This window comes from Cricetulus griseus (assembly GCF_003668045.3).
Source record: "Cricetulus griseus strain 17A/GY chromosome 1 unlocalized genomic scaffold, alternate assembly CriGri-PICRH-1.0 chr1_1, whole genome shotgun sequence".
Taxonomy (NCBI): Eukaryota; Metazoa; Chordata; class Mammalia; order Rodentia; family Cricetidae; genus Cricetulus; species Cricetulus griseus.
The window spans coordinates 173869111-173888111 of record NW_023276807.1 but is presented as its reverse complement, the minus strand read 5'-3'; the positions used below and the strand labels follow the sequence as shown (position 1 = coordinate 173888111).

General features: G+C 33.9%; 1 protein-coding gene across 1 annotated transcript in view; it reads right to left on the bottom strand.

The window, feature by feature from the left end:
- Window positions 1–19001, bottom strand: part of Top2b (DNA topoisomerase II beta) — a 61942-nt gene that overhangs the window by 4544 nt on the left and 38397 nt on the right. Inside the window, exons 21-33 of the mRNA XM_027389382.2 lie at window positions 18465–18696; window positions 16407–16541; window positions 15348–15548; window positions 14677–14872; window positions 14447–14538; window positions 11733–11888; window positions 11482–11565; window positions 8300–8494; window positions 6088–6232; window positions 5703–5864; window positions 3572–3773; window positions 2603–2682; window positions 958–1068 (exon numbers count right to left, since the gene is read on the bottom strand). Coding sequence (XP_027245183.1) covers window positions 958–1068; window positions 2603–2682; window positions 3572–3773; window positions 5703–5864; window positions 6088–6232; window positions 8300–8494; window positions 11482–11565; window positions 11733–11888; window positions 14447–14538; window positions 14677–14872; window positions 15348–15548; window positions 16407–16541; window positions 18465–18696 — 1991 coding nt within the window. The remainder of the gene's footprint in view (window positions 1–957; window positions 1069–2602; window positions 2683–3571; window positions 3774–5702; window positions 5865–6087; window positions 6233–8299; window positions 8495–11481; window positions 11566–11732; window positions 11889–14446; window positions 14539–14676; window positions 14873–15347; window positions 15549–16406; window positions 16542–18464; window positions 18697–19001) is intronic.

The following is a 19001-nucleotide window of genomic DNA, read 5'->3' as shown; positions in this document are numbered from 1 at the left end:
ATAATTTAATATCTCAACTAGATGTGACTTCAAAGAGACCAAGGTACATGATTTGCATGTTATATAACATTAATGAATCAACTCAGCATTTCATAAACAATCTAAGACTATGGTTATAGGGAAAAAGCTATAATTCAGAAAATTGTATTGACCAGTGTTCCATGTAAGGAGTGGAAAGAAGCAGAACTAACAGATCGTAAAATCAAGATAAAATGTTTTCTCTTCCCAATATAACAAAGAGCTTTATAGAAAAACTATCTTTTGTTGTAATTACTTATTCTTGAGAATTTCATATTTATACAATGAAACATGATTAGCATCTACTGTATGTGCCTTTTCCAACTTCTCACATATTCACCTCAGCATGTCCCTCATCCAATTTCATTGTTTTATAACCCACCAAGTACAACTAGTGCCTGTCCTACCAGTAGGAATACCCTTAAAGAATGACACCCCTCCCCAAGAGTTATCAACTTCCAAGAGTGCTTCAGTAAGGGGTAGGGCCTAGAGAGTATCCAAAGTACCAATTTAAATATCATGGGATTATTTTATAATGACAAAAGCTTTATGCAATCATCCCCCACCCTTTTTTGGGGGGTGTTGGTCTGCCTCTGCCTCCCAAATGCTGAGATTAAAGGAATGCACCACCACTACCTGGCTAAACTACAATCTTAGCATGTTTTACTTCATGTACAGATTATGGACTTAAAAACCAAACACTTGAAAGTGGAGGAGGAAACTGCATTTTAAAAATATGGTCTAACAGACATTTTAGCAATCCCTTCACATTATTAGAAATCAAAGGGAGTTCTCTTAACATTGTAATATTGTAATATTAATTGTAAGTTTCATAATGAAGTACTCATGCAAGTAGTTTCAAATTACATTAAATTCCTTTTCACATCAATCACCTCTACATAACTTATGTAATAACACAATCAGGTATAAAGTACTTACCCTTTTTAGCAGCAACTGTTTTACTTGGAACTTTATCTGTTTGCTTCAGACCAAATGATGGTGTAAAAACAGAAGCAGTATCTTCCTCATTACTATCAAATTTAGCTGAATCTAAAAATTTCAAAGCCTTTTTTTAGTAAAGAGACTCTAGAAAGACCTCTGAGTAAACTGATTCTTTGATGACTTCTCCTTAGCTAATAAATTGATCTCGTAAGTTTCTATTTTGATCATATAATCCACAACATACAAACAGCTGAAAATAGAAAATATACCAATGTTATACCTCAAAAATGTTACTTCTGTTGTGAAACAATATACAAATGCACATGGCAGTGAAAATTAATAGTACCAAAAGTACTATTTAAAAAAATAACTGTTCAGAAGTATATACTAGTGATTTGTTTTCTAGTGAAAAGGCTCCACCATGATAACTTCTGTATTTATACAAACACTGTTAATCATTCTATATAATTAGTGCTAATGCCCAAATCTAAAAGAGCAGTAAGCACTCATATTTTTAAATCAACAAATCATTGAAGACTCATTTTAAAAGTAAACTTACCTCCTGTTTACTTTTTTTGAGGCAGGAGACAGGGTCTTGCAATGTAGCCCATACTGGCTTCAAATTCACAATTCTCCTGTCTCAGCCTCCCAAGTGCTAGGACTACAGGCATGTGCCATCATGCCCAGCTTCAGCTTTTGTGCACAAATTAGTTAATTTAGCAATCAACTCTTCCCTCCCTCAAACCATAACAAGAAATTTTTAAATGGCCTCTTGGACTTAATATATGATTGTTTTGGCAAGCTGTGTTAACAATGAATGTTTATCTACACTTAAAATGTACCAAGTCTAGGTGTGTCTGTAGGAATGTATTTTAAAATCCAAAATGGGCTGGGAAGATGGCTCAGCCATGAATGCCTTTGCTCTGCAAGTAAAACCCATAGGAAAGCAAAGGAGGCATAGTGTCCTGCCTGAGATCTCATACCACAATAAGCAGAGAAAGGAAATTCCTCCTACACCAAAAACTGACCAGCCATGCTAGCTGAAATGGCAAATTTCAAGCTCAAGAAGAGAGCTGCCTCAATATATAAAGTGAACAACATTGAAGATGACTTGTGCCATCAACCTTGGGCCTCCACATGGAACACACATCATATACATCATACATACATAATAAAGGTAATAAACTAAGTACCTTAAAAATTCTACACACAAAAAAAATATATTCACTAAAAAGACATTCTGGTTATATTTTCTCCTTTGAAAATTTTATTATTTCAGCTATAAGAATTTGGTAAGACAATCTGTACCTTATCGAATACCTGTAAAGAGATTCACATCACTGTAAAAATCAAAATTCAATCTTCCAAATTTTCTTTTTTTATGTATTTCTCATTATTAAATCTTATATATAGACACTATACTCAACAGGCTAGCATCTGTCTAGCACATCTGCCCACATGCCTCCATAATGCTTATTCTAACCAGATAGTAAGTCTTAATCACATTGGGCAAAAAGTAAAGTTTTCCACTCATGAAAAACTCTGCAATTAAATCCTGGCCTAATGGTTTTTCTAATTTTTCTCTCTACCAAGTACAACAATCATATAATAATTAACTAGTGAAAAGACTAAAAGAACATACCATCTTCTGACTTCTGAGAATATGAAGGAAATGAAAAGAGATTCCCAAAATCCTGACTTTTTTTGTCATGTGATGATTTTCTATTAGAAAGAAAATATCAAAAAGAGGATGTAATAAATACCCTACATAATATACACTGCATGTTTATAATCAACAAAACTTTAGGGTTTTTCTTTTCAATTAAAGATAGGGCAACACCTGCACCCTGCCCCTTTCCTCACAAATTTATGTAAGTAAGTATATGAATACAGATATATGATAAAAAATACTGATTTAACATAAAATAAGAATGGAAACTGGGCAATGGTTTTAAAGTTATTCAAAGTGACACTAACTTAATTCTACATTATCAGCAAAGGTCCAAAGAAAAAGGTGGCCTCCCTATCATACCAGGTAGTCATACCATTCCTGAAGGCAGACCACAGGTGGTAGTTTCTTTAGAAACTGGTCACAGTTGATTATATTGAGTTACAATGACTTTTTGTTAATAAGAATAATAAAAAACACTAATTGGTTCACAATATCACATTCTCCATGTTAATGCTAGCCTACATCAAAAGCAATAAAAGTAATCATGGACAAATCAACTGGAAAAACAAGTTTTCTAATTCTAAAGATCTAGAAACATTACCCAAAGGAACTGTCTGAATACATTCAATGATAATAATATTTTTGGAAACAACATTTTACTGGAACAAACTATTCTCATTTATTTACATGTTGTCTGAGGCTACTTTCTTACTACAAGGGCAGCAATGAACAGCTGTTACAAAGTCATATGACAGGGACATACAAAACATTTCTTCAAAAGCCCTTCATGAAAAAGCTTGCCAGTCTTTCCATTAGCCTACAGCAACAGCTAGGGAAGAGCTACAGTGTTAACAAACAAATTATTTCATAAAGAAACCTTTAGTTAGAATCGGCACTCATGGTAAGAGCTTATTGGATAATCATTGTTGTATTACTTACTCTGGAGTAGCTTTTGATTTGCCTGGAGAAAAAGCATACTCATCTTTATCTAAGCCATCTGAAGGAACAAATTCATCTTCCCCATCATTTGTTATGGGAGATGCCTTAACTTTCAGTTCTTCTAAATCATTATTGTCATCATCATCATCAGCATCCTCCTCCTCCTCTTCTGAGAAATCAAAGGTGTACTTAGGTCTTTCAGCTAGGAGGAAAATAGAAATGAATGTTAACAGGACACAGTGACATGTATTCATACTTCCAGATAATTAGGAGGCTGACGATGAATCACTTGTACCTAGAGCTTTGGTGCCACCCTGGGTGACATAGACAGGGACTAACTAAAGAACAACAAAAGAATGTGAAACTCAAAATCTTATATTTACCACTTAAAATATTTTTAAAGTATATAAGGAAAAGATGAACATTTAGAAAATAAAAGCCTATACTTTGTCCTTAAAGTATGATATCTACTTTACACTTTCCAGGAGGCTGGGATATTACTCTGTTAGAACAAGAAATACTGATGGGACTACTTGTTTAGGATGTTGATCATTATACTTACATATTAGTTAAAAACCCAGAAAAGGTGATTGGTATAGTATTGTGTTAAATGTCCCCTGTACAAGGACTATTAATATGAGTCCCCATTAATTACAAATGACAACAATTAACATTCTTTTAAAAATGCTAAGCTTTTTTTAGCTTGTCTAAGCAAAATATTTATTTCCCTTTATGGTTATTAAAATAACAATTATAAGGACCAGCTGAGTTGGCAAGTACTGCTCAGTACACAAAAAGCTCTGAACTCAAGTCCCAGTAATGCATGTACTGATCATGCTGGTACATGCCTGTAATCCAAGCACTGGGTAGGAAGAGTTGGGAGGATAAGATATCAAGGTCATTCTCAGCTACATAGTAAGTTTGAGGCTAGTCTTAGCTACATAAGACACTGTCATCACAAGGAAGGAAGGAAGGAAGAAAGGAAGGAAGGAAGGAAGGAAGGAAGGAAGGAAGGAAGGAAGGAAGGAAAGAAAGAAAGAAGGAAAGAAGAAGGTAAATTTTCTCATGGATAAGATAGGAAACAACTATAGAGAAGGGCATACTAGCATAATGCAAGCAGGTTTTATTTTAACTTCTAGCACACATTATAGAGGAGAATTTTTAAACTATTTGCACACTCAATAATGTCATATTTCACTTTTCATATATAGAAAAGATAAACATAATTTTGAAGCATTAGTTTTCATGTAATTTAATCCAACCACGTTAATTATTCACCCATATCACTTATACCTATACCTATTAAGAAAAGTAACTTACCCACTTGATGAGAGAAAGAATTTATGGCCTGGCATGCAATCAAAAATGTATTTGCCATAATTAATTAACCATAAAGTTGTAACACTCATTTTAATGAGTTAACAACTTAAGAAAATGTGAGGAAATTCATAAAACAAATTTTAATTATCTGAATACTTCCAATTAATGAATATTCAGGGAAGATCAAATCATATGCAAGACAAGCTACTGTAGTCCAACTTTAACCTTATATTTAAAAGAACTGAGTACAAACAATCAGTAACAGGAAAGAGAACTCTCAGATATAAGTGGCAGAATATAGACACTGAGTGTTTCCAATAGAACATCACTGCTACCAATACTACAATTTTGGGGTTTTGGGTTTTGGGTTTGGGGTTTTTGGTTTGCTTGTTTGCTTTTTAACAAATATCCCAAAGCCATAGAGGGAGCATTATTTAAGCTTTAATAATAAAATTCAGTAAGAAGACATGCTTTGGGGCTGGAGAGATTTCTTAGTGGTTAAGAACACTGTTCTTGAAGACCGAGGAGTGGTTCTCAGCACTCACATGGCAGCTCACACCCATCCATAACTAAAGTTCCAGATGGTCCAGCACTCTTCTGCTCTCAGCAGGCACCAGACACACACCCATTGCATAGACATACACATAAGTGACACACCTATATATATAAAACAGATCTTTAAAAACAATATTATTCACTCTGTCTTTATTCAGAGTGATTGAATTCTCTAGTGACACTGATAATACTATTGAAGCCAATTGATAGCCAATGATACTATACAATAAAATAAATATAAAGTGTATAACAATACCAGCTGCTCTCCGGAGCAGAGAATCTCTTGGAATAACCACAGGTTCTGTTTCTTCCAAGTCACTCTCTGACTTGGACTCATCATCTGACCAAGGGTTCCGTTTCTTCACTTTCTTTGCATTCGGTTTACCAGCTGATGTGGGTGTTTTTCTAACCCTGGTACCTAAAAGCATGACAATGGTAATATGCATATAAATACTTATTCAAAGTTCTATCAAAGCTTTTCTATGAAAAGGTTCATTATAAAAATAGAAATGTATAGAAAACTAAAGGTATTACAGGAACTACTAAAAATCAATCAATCAATGAATCAAAATCAGTAGGAATACCCCACAGTTCTTTTCTTTCTTAAACAAAACATACACAAAAGCATTCCATTGCCTTACCAGGCTCCTTTTTCTCCCTTTTGGGTTTGGGACCTTTATTTACAGGAGCTGATGGGGTCAATGTCTCTTCTCCTGTACCTTCTACTGGTGTTCCACTAAATTCTTCATCAAATTCTACTTTCACTACTGGGGTATCAGGATCACCCTATTTGTTAAAAAAAAAAAAAAAAAAAAGCCAAACCCAATCATGAGTAAAAGTAAATTAGAAATGCATATTTTAAAGATAAAATTTCACTCAATAGTTTCTTCATAGAAGGTAAGTTTTTTTAAACATGTTCCACTTGAGAAATGTTTTACTTTATTTCATTTACCAGTTACAAATGACACTGCTTATAACCCTAACATTCTGATATACTCAGTGAGATAAAACCATTTAGGCAAATCATAAAGAATAAGGTAGACTCTTGTTTGTCAAAGGAACTATGAAGTCAATAGCTAAGTACTCCAAAAGTTACTCACACAATCAGTGCCTATACTTAATGTTCCTACAGACTAGAAAAAACATTTTCAAATTATGGAAAGAAAATAAGCAAGAGATGTATTCTGTGAGGCACTATAAGGCTGACTCCAACCCAAAATTATTGGTAAGGACAGGGAAATTGGTAGGTAGCTACACTGGTTTATACAACACAAGTCAAAATAGAGTGAACGACAGCAGTGGTTCAAGGGAATGTGAACAATTCTGCTTAAGAAGGACCAGAGTAAACATCCCAGAGAAGTCTCTCTGACTGAGTTGGTAGAAAAGTAGTGAAAGCAACAAGATGGGAAACAAGGCAGAGCCTCAAATCAGGGTAATGAGCTCATTTCAGCCATGTTAAGTTCAAGGGCTTCGAGCATTCTGCTGACTGCATAAGCATAGGAGCTTGAGACATTATAGCTGAGACAGAGATTGAACAGTTACTGTTTTAAGTGGGCAAAACTCAGGGCACAAAGGGATGAGGTTATTGACACTGCATAAAGTAGAGAAAAAGAATAAGAAATGAACCTAACAGACACCAACAGAAGAGGGCAGGAGGCCACTGATCTAAGGGGAAAGCCAAGTGTGGTAAAGATAAAGACATGGACTAGAGGAAGGTCATATACACCTCAGTCATCAGATAGTCTGTTCTAGTGTCAAAATGCTTCAAATATTAGCTATGCCCATAAAAATAAAAATTAAAAATTTCGCTGACCTATAACTACAATTTAGGCTCGTTTCCCTAATCACAAAGAGCCTGTTTTCTCAGTTATGTACTAGATCTATCTGCATACATATTCCTTGGACTGTAAAACGAACTGGTCTAGACCATAGCCTCTACATGGCCATCATGTATGCTGCTTTCTTGGCTCTGAACATTCATTCTAGTCTTTACACCTGGCTAATCCTGGCTGATCCTGCTTAAGGGTGGGTAAATTTCATAGCCATTTATCTATTTAAGTTCTTGATAGTAACTGTCAATGACAAAAATGCAGGATGTACTTATTAGAGTTTAACAAAAAACAAACAAAAGATTATAGAAGTTGATAAGTTACTTTGAAAACCAAATAAATCTTATTTTCTGCTTAACACTCCCTTAATTAGTCATGATATAGAGCTGAAACTTACAAAGTTGATAGTTTTTGTTAAGACTTTATTTAGAAAGACATTCATGGAGTCCATTTCCTATGATGGGATGCCATGCTCAGTCATAGTGCATGCAAGAGGGGTTTGGTCTTGCCCCAACCTATTATGCCAGACTATGTTGACTCCTCATGGAAGCCCTTACCAATGAGGAGGAGGGGACTGGGGAGAGGTGAGGAGGGGTGGGAGGAGTTGAAGGGGCCGTAAGGGGTGGGAGGGAGAACCGTGGCTGGAATGTAAAATGAAAGTAAGAAATTAAAAATGACAAAAACAAAAACGAAAGATATTCAGTAGAGTGTTTCTCTCTCATTCTAGAACTGAATTTAGACCAGGCCCCTGTAGTCCCATTCTACTCAGGAGACTGAGGCAGAAGATAAATTAAGTGTGTGAGTTTGAGGCCATTAGAGGGGATGAGATGGTGGAAACAAAACTGAATTAAATAAGTGGCTCTAAACATATGTGTGATCTTTGACCAATGGAGTGTTCTTTCACAGTTCACCTGCTCTCATAGAAAGAATATTCCCTATCAAGTCAAAATACATAAAAAATCATAAAGCATGATTAAGCTTAAAGTAGTGTCTACCAAAGAGCTAACACAGGAATATGTGATACCTTCTTCTTCTTCAGCAATTTTCTACTGGCATCTGCTTTCATAGCAGTAATTTCAGGAACAATTCTTCTCCCATAAGGTGAGGGCATCGTCTCCTCCAGCTGAAGTTTCTTTACCTTCGGTTTGCCAACTTTACCTTTTATTGCTTTTCCAGACATTCCTGCCAGAATATCTTCTCGTTCTTGTGCTTCTACTTTCTGAAATATGGGGATGGAGGGGAGGAAGATATATAAACAGCTCTTTACAAAAAAACAATCACTACAGCATAAGAAACTGAAATAAATTATGCTCCATTAAGAAACAAAGCTTTCTTCTCAGCTGATTTAATCCGAAACAAAATAATAGGAAAAGAAGAAAAACTTTTAAGTCAGAAGACCTGAGTTTTAATCCCAATTCATATGTGTAGCTTCTTACCCTTAATACAATATGGTAACGGTAATTAGTGACCTAAAAGGTCCTTTATAACCCAGGACCACTACTGAGCTGGCATCATTAGAAATTGCAAATCACACACACACACAGGCGGTTCTGTTAAAGGGCATGAAGCTGAGCTGGAGAGATGGCTCAGTTGTTAATGCACTTGTTGCTCTTGTAGAGGACTTGGGATCAGTTCTCAGCATCCATATAATGACTCTCACACACCTTTAACTCCAGTTTCAGGGGATTCCACCCCCTCTCAAGATATCTTCAGGCACCAAGTACATACACAGTACACAGGCACACATGCAGGAAAAACACCCAGGTGCATAGTAAAGTAACAATAAATAAATCTAAAACAAAAATTAAAAGTATGAAACTTCTCTTTTCAATTACTTTAATCATAATCATAATGATATCATTAAGTAAGAAAGAAAAAAATCCCAGTACATCGAACTTATGAGGTTTGTTAAATGACTATATAACCACAATTGATGTGACAGACTCTAAATTCTATAGAATTATTCTTTCTAATAATTAAAAAGTTTGGAAAGATGCAAAGGACAGTGACATCTCTTGAAAGACATTTATATATAATTTTGTTTACTAAAAGTTTATTGATCTGATAGGGTTTGAAATCAAGCACATTGCAATCCAATATTGATACTTCTCCTTACTAGTTATATATTCTTAATAAGCAACAAATAATTGGTAGGGTACCTACTATGTGGGAGGCTTTATAAACTCCTATCATATCTATTAGGGATGATGAGCAACTGTTTTTACCACACCGATAGAACTCCTCTCTAAGCAAGTCCTTCTACTTTTCTAGGCTCTGAACCTTTATGTATAAGAATGACTTCCTTTATTTGAGAATTACATGCAATGCAGTGTCAGCATACAAGGTATGTTCTGTCAATGCCATCACAGACATTAACGCAGAGTCATGAAATTTAAATCTAAATATTCTTAGTTAGCAAAAAATTACTGTTGTCTTGGGGCTGGAGAGATACTCAATGGTTAAGAACATGTCCTCTTGCAGAGGACACAGGTTCAATTCCCATCATCCAAAAGGTGGTTCATAAGCATGACTTATGGTTCATAAGTTATGACTCCAGTTCCAGGGATCTGATACCCTCTTCTGAGAGGGTATCATGGGAACCAGGCATGCAAACAAAACATTCAAGGCACATAAAATAAATAAATCTAAAAAAAAATTAAAACTTTCTCTAAAATTTAAAGACTTATTTTTATTTATGTGTATGTGTCTGTGTGAGTGTATACCATATTATGTATAGGAGCCTATGGAGGCCAGGAGGTATCTGAGAACTGCCTGACTTTAGTCAAAAGAACTGAAATGGGATCCTCTGAAAGCAGCAAGTACTCCTAATTGCTGTGCCATCTTGCCAAGTCCCCATATCTAGAATTTATTTGTTTGAATATTGCTAATTGTCAAATAATAAAATGACAAAGTTAAAAGCAAAAAGCAACACTGGGGGGCCTGAAATTGCTTTGAATGGTAAATTTTAGATCCAGAATCTGTACTACCAAAATAAGCACAAATGGGCATGGTTCACTCTTGTAGTCAGCAATCAAATTTAAAGTAGTATCAGAACTGCAACAACAGTAATCAGACACAATAGTTTTCTTTTCAATATCTGTTTGTTCACTTTTATGAAAAAAATTTTGCATGTATGGTGATGGTGATATGATGGAGCCTAGCTAGCGTCCCACTCACACTAGTTCAAGTGCTGTACCTCTTAGCATAGACACAACACAACATTAGTTCTTTTATTTGTTCTTTTTTTCTAACATGTAAGCCAGCAGAAAGAAAATATGCCTCTATCAAAAAAAAAAAAAAAAAAAAAAACCTAACTAATGAATTAAGCCAATGTATACTATGGTACTTAAAAGATCACAGAAGGAACCTGCAACAACAGCACTAAAAAGCTTCAAAAATTCCATCAGGTAAATAATATAATACATTTGTTCCTATAAATTCCAGTTATAACAGAAGCCATTGGGAGGAAAAGTAAATAATGAAATAATAACACAATTAATAAGCTGAAATAGTGAAGTAAGTGAAAAATAAGCATCATGCAATAGTAGTGGCTGTTTACTTTTGGTAACGAAAATCAGACATTGACTCTGATGCCATTAATTTAATTCTAGTACTTCAAGAGGCAATTTTAGAAAGGTTTACATTTTAAATCTTTTCTCTACTTTTACTTTTTAAATTAGAACTCCACTAATATAAAAACATTGAAATTTCTTATAATCTAAAAGAAGTCAAAATACCCATATTCAATCATATCAACATATTGGCCTTACCTCTTTTCAGGAAAACTGTCAAATTAAATCAGTTATCACAGTCAGAAGTCAAGTTAGAGAATTAAATCAATAGAAAGCAATGGAATTTAATTTATTCTAAATTGAACTCCACAACATTCATATTCATCCACCCTAGAAACAACTTTTCCTTATAACTTCAGACAAGTACAGCTAGCTTGATCTTAACTTGGATTATAAATACATTAATACAGAGTTAAAGAAAAATTCTGAGGTAATTAAAATAAAAAATAATTTTCATTATTATCTCAAAAAATTTTTCAAGATATATTTAATTCATTTTTAAAATAATTCATTTAGCAGGACTGGGGATTGAACTTAAGCCTTGCACATTCCAGGCCAATGCACTCCCACTGAGCTAGGCCAATGTACTCCCATTCCAAACCTGAAATATATATTTAATAGAGATTCAACATACATCCAGTTCTTCAACAAATGCTGCTAAATCTTCTTTCCAAAGATCTGAAGGAGACTTCCTTTTGAGATCATTAACTTCTCGCCCCTACAATTAAAATAAAAAAAGAAAGAGAGAAAGTAGTACAGTTTAACATTTAATAGTTTTTAAAAGTGTAAAGGATAAATCAAAATACTTAGTTTTGGAAAAATAAAATCAAAGATATGGATAATACTGAAATAGTTCCAAATTATTTAACCCACAAAAGTTCATACTTTTGTATCTCTCTGCTTAATGAGTTCTTCAACTTTTTCTTTAGTAAGAGACCATAGAGACATATTTAAAATATAATTAAAATCAGGGCCTGAAGGAGTTCCTGAGTCAGAGGAACTATCGTCATGTTGGTTTTGTGTGTCTTCCTCTTCTGCTGCCTGTAAAAAATAACAAACTTTATATTAAAGTCTATTATAATATCAAGTCAGCATTTAATTTCATTGCATATTGGGCTTAGATGATACACTACTCATTTTAGGGTGGTAGGACTTATATAAGATTACCATCAAGATTGCCTATAAACCCTATTTCCTATGTTTTAAAAAAAGCTTAAGATTTTCTTATGATACGCAATAAAATCTCTAGAAGAAATAGTATGTATGCTTCATCCCTATTTACTTAGAAATTTGATGAAAAGTTAATTGCTTTACTAAGTCCCAAATTGAAAAGACACTGTATCTTAAAATTATTATGTCAAATGTTTTGTCAGTAAATGAACATGAAACCTCTAATAAATCACTCATAAATATGTTTTAATTCTTGTAAAAAATAAAAATAATAGGTTACATTTATTCACTAAGGATGAATTTTAATAAAAATTCCCTATTGCCATAGGAATTATTCAAGTGAGAACTCAGAAAATAAGTTGACTGAAGACTAAGTTGATGATTTAAGGTGGAAAGATTTTCTGAAATTTTACTCATAATAACTGCAATTTAAAGAAATATCTTATGCTAATACTATGTATGTTTCAAACTACAATGAATTCAATAAAAAGTAATTTTAGGTGCCACTGCCTTCATAGGCTTAAAAACAAAGATATTAAATAAAATTGAATTAAAGTTGTTTAAGACACTCAGACAATTAAAAATGACAAAGATATTCTAACAAGATGAACATTTAAGGACAAAACAGCTTTACAATTAAAAATTTTGAAATAAAATAATGGATCCCTACATTATGTCTGAGTGCACTTTGTAAATAAAATGATAAAAATTAAAAAGTGTAAATCAAGATGCTTCATAACACAAATAAGACTATAAATTCAATTAAAGAACAGTTGATAGATGATTTGCAAATCCTAGATAACGAATCATAGACTGCTCTAAAGTTCTAAAAAATTCCTCAAGAAACTTGTGTTTCTGTAGAGCAATAGAGCAACTGGGTTATCAGCCCACTGTGAGGTAGAGCACAATACAATTCTGTTTAAAACTCCTACTTCAGAAGTCCATTTGGTGTGGTTTCATAACAACAGAAGCATTATTAATGAGTACTATGTGTGTATTTCACTATCACCAAGAAGGGCACTTTTAGAAATTGACAAAGAGTGAACTTTTCCATGTTTAATGACAGAATTCACAGTGTAAGAAATAATTTAAGTAGCTGTTTTACAATTCTCTCTCTTCCCCCACACTCTAGAGGTTCTAGTAAGAGCCTCTGCTTTTGGTTCCTGTCCTTTCAACTGTATACTTAGCAATAATACTGCAAAAATACTAATAGTGATAATGGAAGCTAGCTTTTACCCATGAATTCTGTTCCCACCAGAAGGGCATTCTGAAACCAAGACACCCTTATATTTAAAAAACTGAGTGAGCACTGAATTTAAACCCAAAATGACACAAAGTTTGAGCAGGATACAAAGCATAATTTGAAGTTCAACAATACAATAAAGTATAGCAAGATGAAAGAATGTGCTCCATTCATTGTATTTGTAAAAACTGTCCATCTTGTCCTGTCCTACTGTATTCAAACGCTATATAAGCCTATCATCTTGACACTGCATAGTTTGTTCTAATTTTACTCATTTGAATATATTATATTTACTTCAAAATTGAGAAGAGCTTAATGTGAATAAAAGCAGTATTTGAATATAGTTTGATGAAAAATACAAAAAATTATGGTTGAGAACTCTAAAGTGCAGGGAAATTTAACATCAATTCACAGTATATCATACAGTTTTAACTGTTTTAAACAATACTAACATCACTATCTTATATATTCAAATCTATATCAGTAGCTAAAACTATTAATCATTGCACTTTTTAAACTTTTCTACATTTCTGTTCTCAATCACAATGTGGTACTGCCTTTTAAAATTGCCTTTTTATCAACATAATATTAAACACTAATTCTTGAGGGGACTCTTAAGGTTTCAATATTTCATTCACTGAATTAATACTACTTTATTATCTGAAATGGACAACTTAATTGTAGTTTTTCAATTTCAGACCAAAAATATAAACAGGCAGAGTACATGCTTGGTGTCAATGGTGTCAAAAAACATTGGTTTCTCATTTTCCCAGCCCCAACCACTACTAGACAAGTGGTGACCAGATGCCACAGTATCATCACAGACTGGACAATGGAATGATTTGGAGGGCTACCAGTCTGGTTCTCAGATAGTATGCATATACCTCATAGAAATCACCATGACAAATTAACCTCTTAATTGCAGACTTAAAGAAAAGATCAAAGAGACCTTCTCAACCATGGAGCCATTTCTAAGGCTCTGGTAGAGACAGTGTTCTGGAGTGGGTGTGCACTATAAATTCCTAGACTGTGTCTGCTCTGTAGGTAAGCAGAAGCTTTCAGTCCCCAAACAGCCAACTTAGCACCTTTATCACTTCTAAAGTCAAACTTTTGAGGTTGGAGATTTTGTTTGTTTTGGAAGTTGCTTTTCAGAGCTTCTCTGAGGATCTTTTTCTCAAATGATTACCTTTTCTTGTGCTTCTTTCCACGCTCTCACTGGGTCAGATTCATAACCTCTCTGGACTAACATTTGAATCAAATCTTTCTTTGACCTATTCTCTATGTGAGGGAAAAATAAAATTAGGATCAAGAAAAGAGATCAATTTGTATTTGCTTATATTCTACTGATAAAAATGTCTTAATAAAGACTTTTTCCCATTTTAACTAAGGTTCAAATCTTTAAAGGCTATGCCTTACCAATAGTAATTTTCCCTTGTATCTTCTCTAAAATGAAACGGGCTTGATTATTAAGCTTTGTAGATTCTGCTCCCAACATTCCTACAAGCCACTCCTTTCGTAAACCATAATAACTTAATCGTAAATCAAAGAATTCCTTCAGAATGTCTTGCACAGTTTCATACTTCTTCAGACATCCCATATGATCAAAGAGTACCTACACAAAATACAAAATTTTCTTCTTTAAATTCAATAAATTTGTACTGGTATTTTAATTTGTATAATACCTATAGTACTAAAATAACTCTAATATATATATATATATATATATATATATATTATATATATACATACAATGCCCCTGAATCCCATTGATACAAAATAAAATTATTAAGAACATTTCTATAAAATATTACTTTAGTGGTAGGAATTTATTGACACAATTATCAAAACTATGGGAGTTTAAAATAGTAATAATTTTGATAGTTAAACTATTTTTAAAAGGTTTCTTAGTGGGCTGATGGTTCAGTGGATTAAGGCATATAACTCTTGTAGAAGACTTAAGTTTGGGTACCCAGCACCCAGAGGAAAGAAATTAATCCCTGGATTCTTAAGCATTTAAGCTTATAGCCATCACTCATATTATGATAATCCAAAGCATGGCCACTAAAAAAGATTAACTAATATATTACCATGGAATTGCAAGTAAGAGTAGTTTGAAGTTTAAAAACTTTATGCAGTCCAGCAGCTTCTGCTTGTGCAAGTTTTTCTTCTGTCATTTTCACTACAAATTTCACAGTTGTATCAGTATGATATTCTTTGTAATCAGAAATTAGTGCTGGTGTTTTATCTGTTCCGTTAAGCATAGGTTCTAGGACCTGCTCCTTGTATACCTACAAAACATTTAAAAAGACAATAAATATTTTTACAACACACTATCATGTTCTCATTAATCACATAATCTTTTAAAAATTCTCAATTATTATGGAGGCAAAAAGGAAATTCTTATCTTTGTTGTTCTGTCCATCACTACAAAGGTGATATATGGGGATATAGCTGGTGGTGAGAAAAGACATACAAGGGCATGGTTCTGGTTCTCATCCACTTAAACTCTAAAGACACCATAAAGTCTATGGGTATAACAAAGATGACATTTGCTAGATCCAATAGAGTGCATGTACCCTATTTAGATTTAAAGCAACTGATACTGATCTGAATTTACTGAGCATATTTATACAGGCTTACAATATTTCTCATTCCATGCCTTTTGTTTTAAAACAAATACAAACATACAATCTCTCTAAAAAAAATGAATGAAAGAAAGCACCACCTAAGTCAGTGGTTTTCAACCTTTCAAATGCTTATATAACCTTTAATACAGTTCTTTATGTTGTTGTAACCCCAAACCATAGAATTATTTTGTTGCTACTTCATAACTGTAATCTTGCTATAGTTATGAATTGTAAAACAAATATCTGTGTTTTCAAATGCTCTTAAACAATCTTTGTGAAAGGGTAGTTTGATCCTCAAAGGGGTCATGACCCACAGGTTGAGAACTGCTGACCTAATGTAAGACATACTATTTTTTTTATATACGCTTAAAAACTTGAAAATTCAAAACATACAATTCAAATAGAAGGGTAAAAAATAAATATGGAATCAAGCCCTATGCAGACACAGAACAAACAATTAGGTGGATTATTATTGCCATAAAGAATAAAGCAATGCCCTTCTCACATGGTCATACTAACCTGAGTCCAAGTTCTAACTGGAAGTTCTGTAATCTCTACAGTGTTTCTATCCACCACAAATATCTCCCCACTGACAGCATACTGGTTCTGACCAAGTTCCTGGATGGTGCCTTTGAAGTTTTTGTAGTTTGGAAGCTGCAGGGAAACAACTTAAGAGTTTGACTTTGTTCTTGAGTACCAGTACCACCTCTAAACAGCCCTTAGTACATGATCTACTTATGGCAGGTTACTGTGACTGAAACTAAACGTCTTATGCTCATTTGTTGCTTACTAAGTTCCTTGATCTTGAATTACCATCTTCTGTCAACATAATCTGAACATCACCTGATCTCAACATTTTCCTAGTCTTCCTAGAATAATGCTCTTTTTCAGTCTATTGTCCCTGAATTCCTACTATATTAGCTCAATATCCTATAAATTCAAACTCCTTTTGCTTCACACTGAATGGCTTATAGTTTGGATCCAACTGAACTTTCTAATTTTTATCTAATGATTTTTCCCTGCAGAACTACTACATTTCTCCCATGCTGTGCTTGAAGACTGTGGATGTTTGTTTGCTCTATCTGCTATCATTTAAATCATTTGAATGTTTCCCTAAGGTTTCACGTGAAAATATAATTACCATTGTAAGAAATATGATTGTGCTTTTTAAAAGTAAGGCTTTTGAAGAAACGGTTAGGATTAGTTAGGCAAGGTCATTAGGGTGAAGCCCCATGAATGAATCCTAGTACTACTGAATCCTAATAACTATGTAAGAAGGAGAGGCCAGAAAGATAGTGAATGTACATGCACATGTATACATGTACGTATACACACACACACACACACACACACACACACACACACACACACACACACACACACCTTGTTTCTCAGCATGTGAAGCCTTGTACTGCTAGAGAACTCTGCCAACACAAAAGCCATCACTAAATGAGGCCTCTAGGCCCTGAAACTCCAGAAACTCCAGAATTATGAAGTGAAATAAGCCCCTTTCCCTCAAAAAGGTAGTCTGTCTTGGGCATTCCATTATGATAACAACAACAACAAAAGGACTATGTATTAACTCTGACACACACTCAGCTTCCCATTTTATTCACCAACATAAATTTACTCATCGTCAACCAAATCACCATTGGAAGAGGTTATTTCCTCCTCTAAAATCCATACTTGTTGTTGTCACTAAGAAGTTCAACATATAGCAGGGAACAGTTTGTGCATATTGAGTATCTTTGATTACTATAAATTTCAAGCCCTAAATATCCTTTCCTGACAAGACATTAACTTTAGAAAACAAAGACCCTAACTCTTTATCTTACCTCTTAGCACAGGGCCACATGATCCTAGGCATATAAGAAGCATACACTAGTAGAGTATACTAGCTCACCATTACTGAATGCATCTAAAAGAGTTTAAATAGAATACTATAATAAAAAAGTAATTTGGAGCTTGGGAACTTAGTAAGTAAGAATGTTTGCTGCGGATGTATACAGGGCACAAGTTCAAATCTCCAATATCCAAATAAAAAAGTAAGGCATGACTGCATATACCAGTAACCCCAGCATAGGGAGGCAGAAACAGGTAGATATCAGAGCTCACTGGCTAGTCAGCCTAGCTGACATGGTCAGCTTCCAGTTCAATGAGACACCTGGTCTCAAAAAGTAAGACAGTGAAAAAGGGGAAAGAACTTAATGCCCTCTTCTATAATATACATGTGTGTATATATCATATATGTCATTATAAGGAAATTTTTCATGGCTTAATACTTTAAGGACAAAAACAACACTATATATGAATGTAATAAGGACAACATTCTCTATATAATTCAGAGATTTTGAAGCCTGATGTATAAGGATTTTTAAATTTTCAATAAACAGTTTCTCTCCATAAAACTTATTTTCATACTCTTTCATTCATATCTTTTATGAAGAAAATACAAATTTATATCCTAGTAGGATCTGTTTTACAGTGGCTCTAAAATAAAAAGATTCCATTATTTTTCTAAAAGTTGTCCTTCATCCATTATTATTTAAATAAACAACATAGGCCATAAAAACTTACCATGGGATGAGGGTCCAAACCGTCTAGCATCCGTCTGACATTGTTCACAATTTCTCTAGCATCATAGTTAGGCAGTTTACAAGCCCATCCAGTACCAATGCCCTCCGCACCATTAATCAAAACCATAGGGATTATGGGGATATACCACTCGGGCTCTACACGCTGATTATCATCATAAAGGAACTTAAGCAAGTTATCATCCACAGCTGGAAAAAGCAGTCTTGCCAGAGAGCTAACAAAAGGAAATAGGAGAATATTGCTCTGAGAAAGGAAACTTCATAAGGGCTTGACATTTTAAGAAAACCCTCTATAAAGAATGTACTTCTAATCATTTTTACTACATATTACAATAAAAGTCACCTAACATTAGTACAAATGGCATATTTTTCCCAAGCACAAGCAAGTATAAAAGAGTCATCTTTTAACCTAGATAGTTAATACTTTCTTGTGTGTGTGTGTGTGTGTGTGTGTGTGTGTGTGTTTGTTTGTTTGTTTGTTTGTTATTTTTGTTTTTGTTTTTTTTGTTTTTCAAGACAG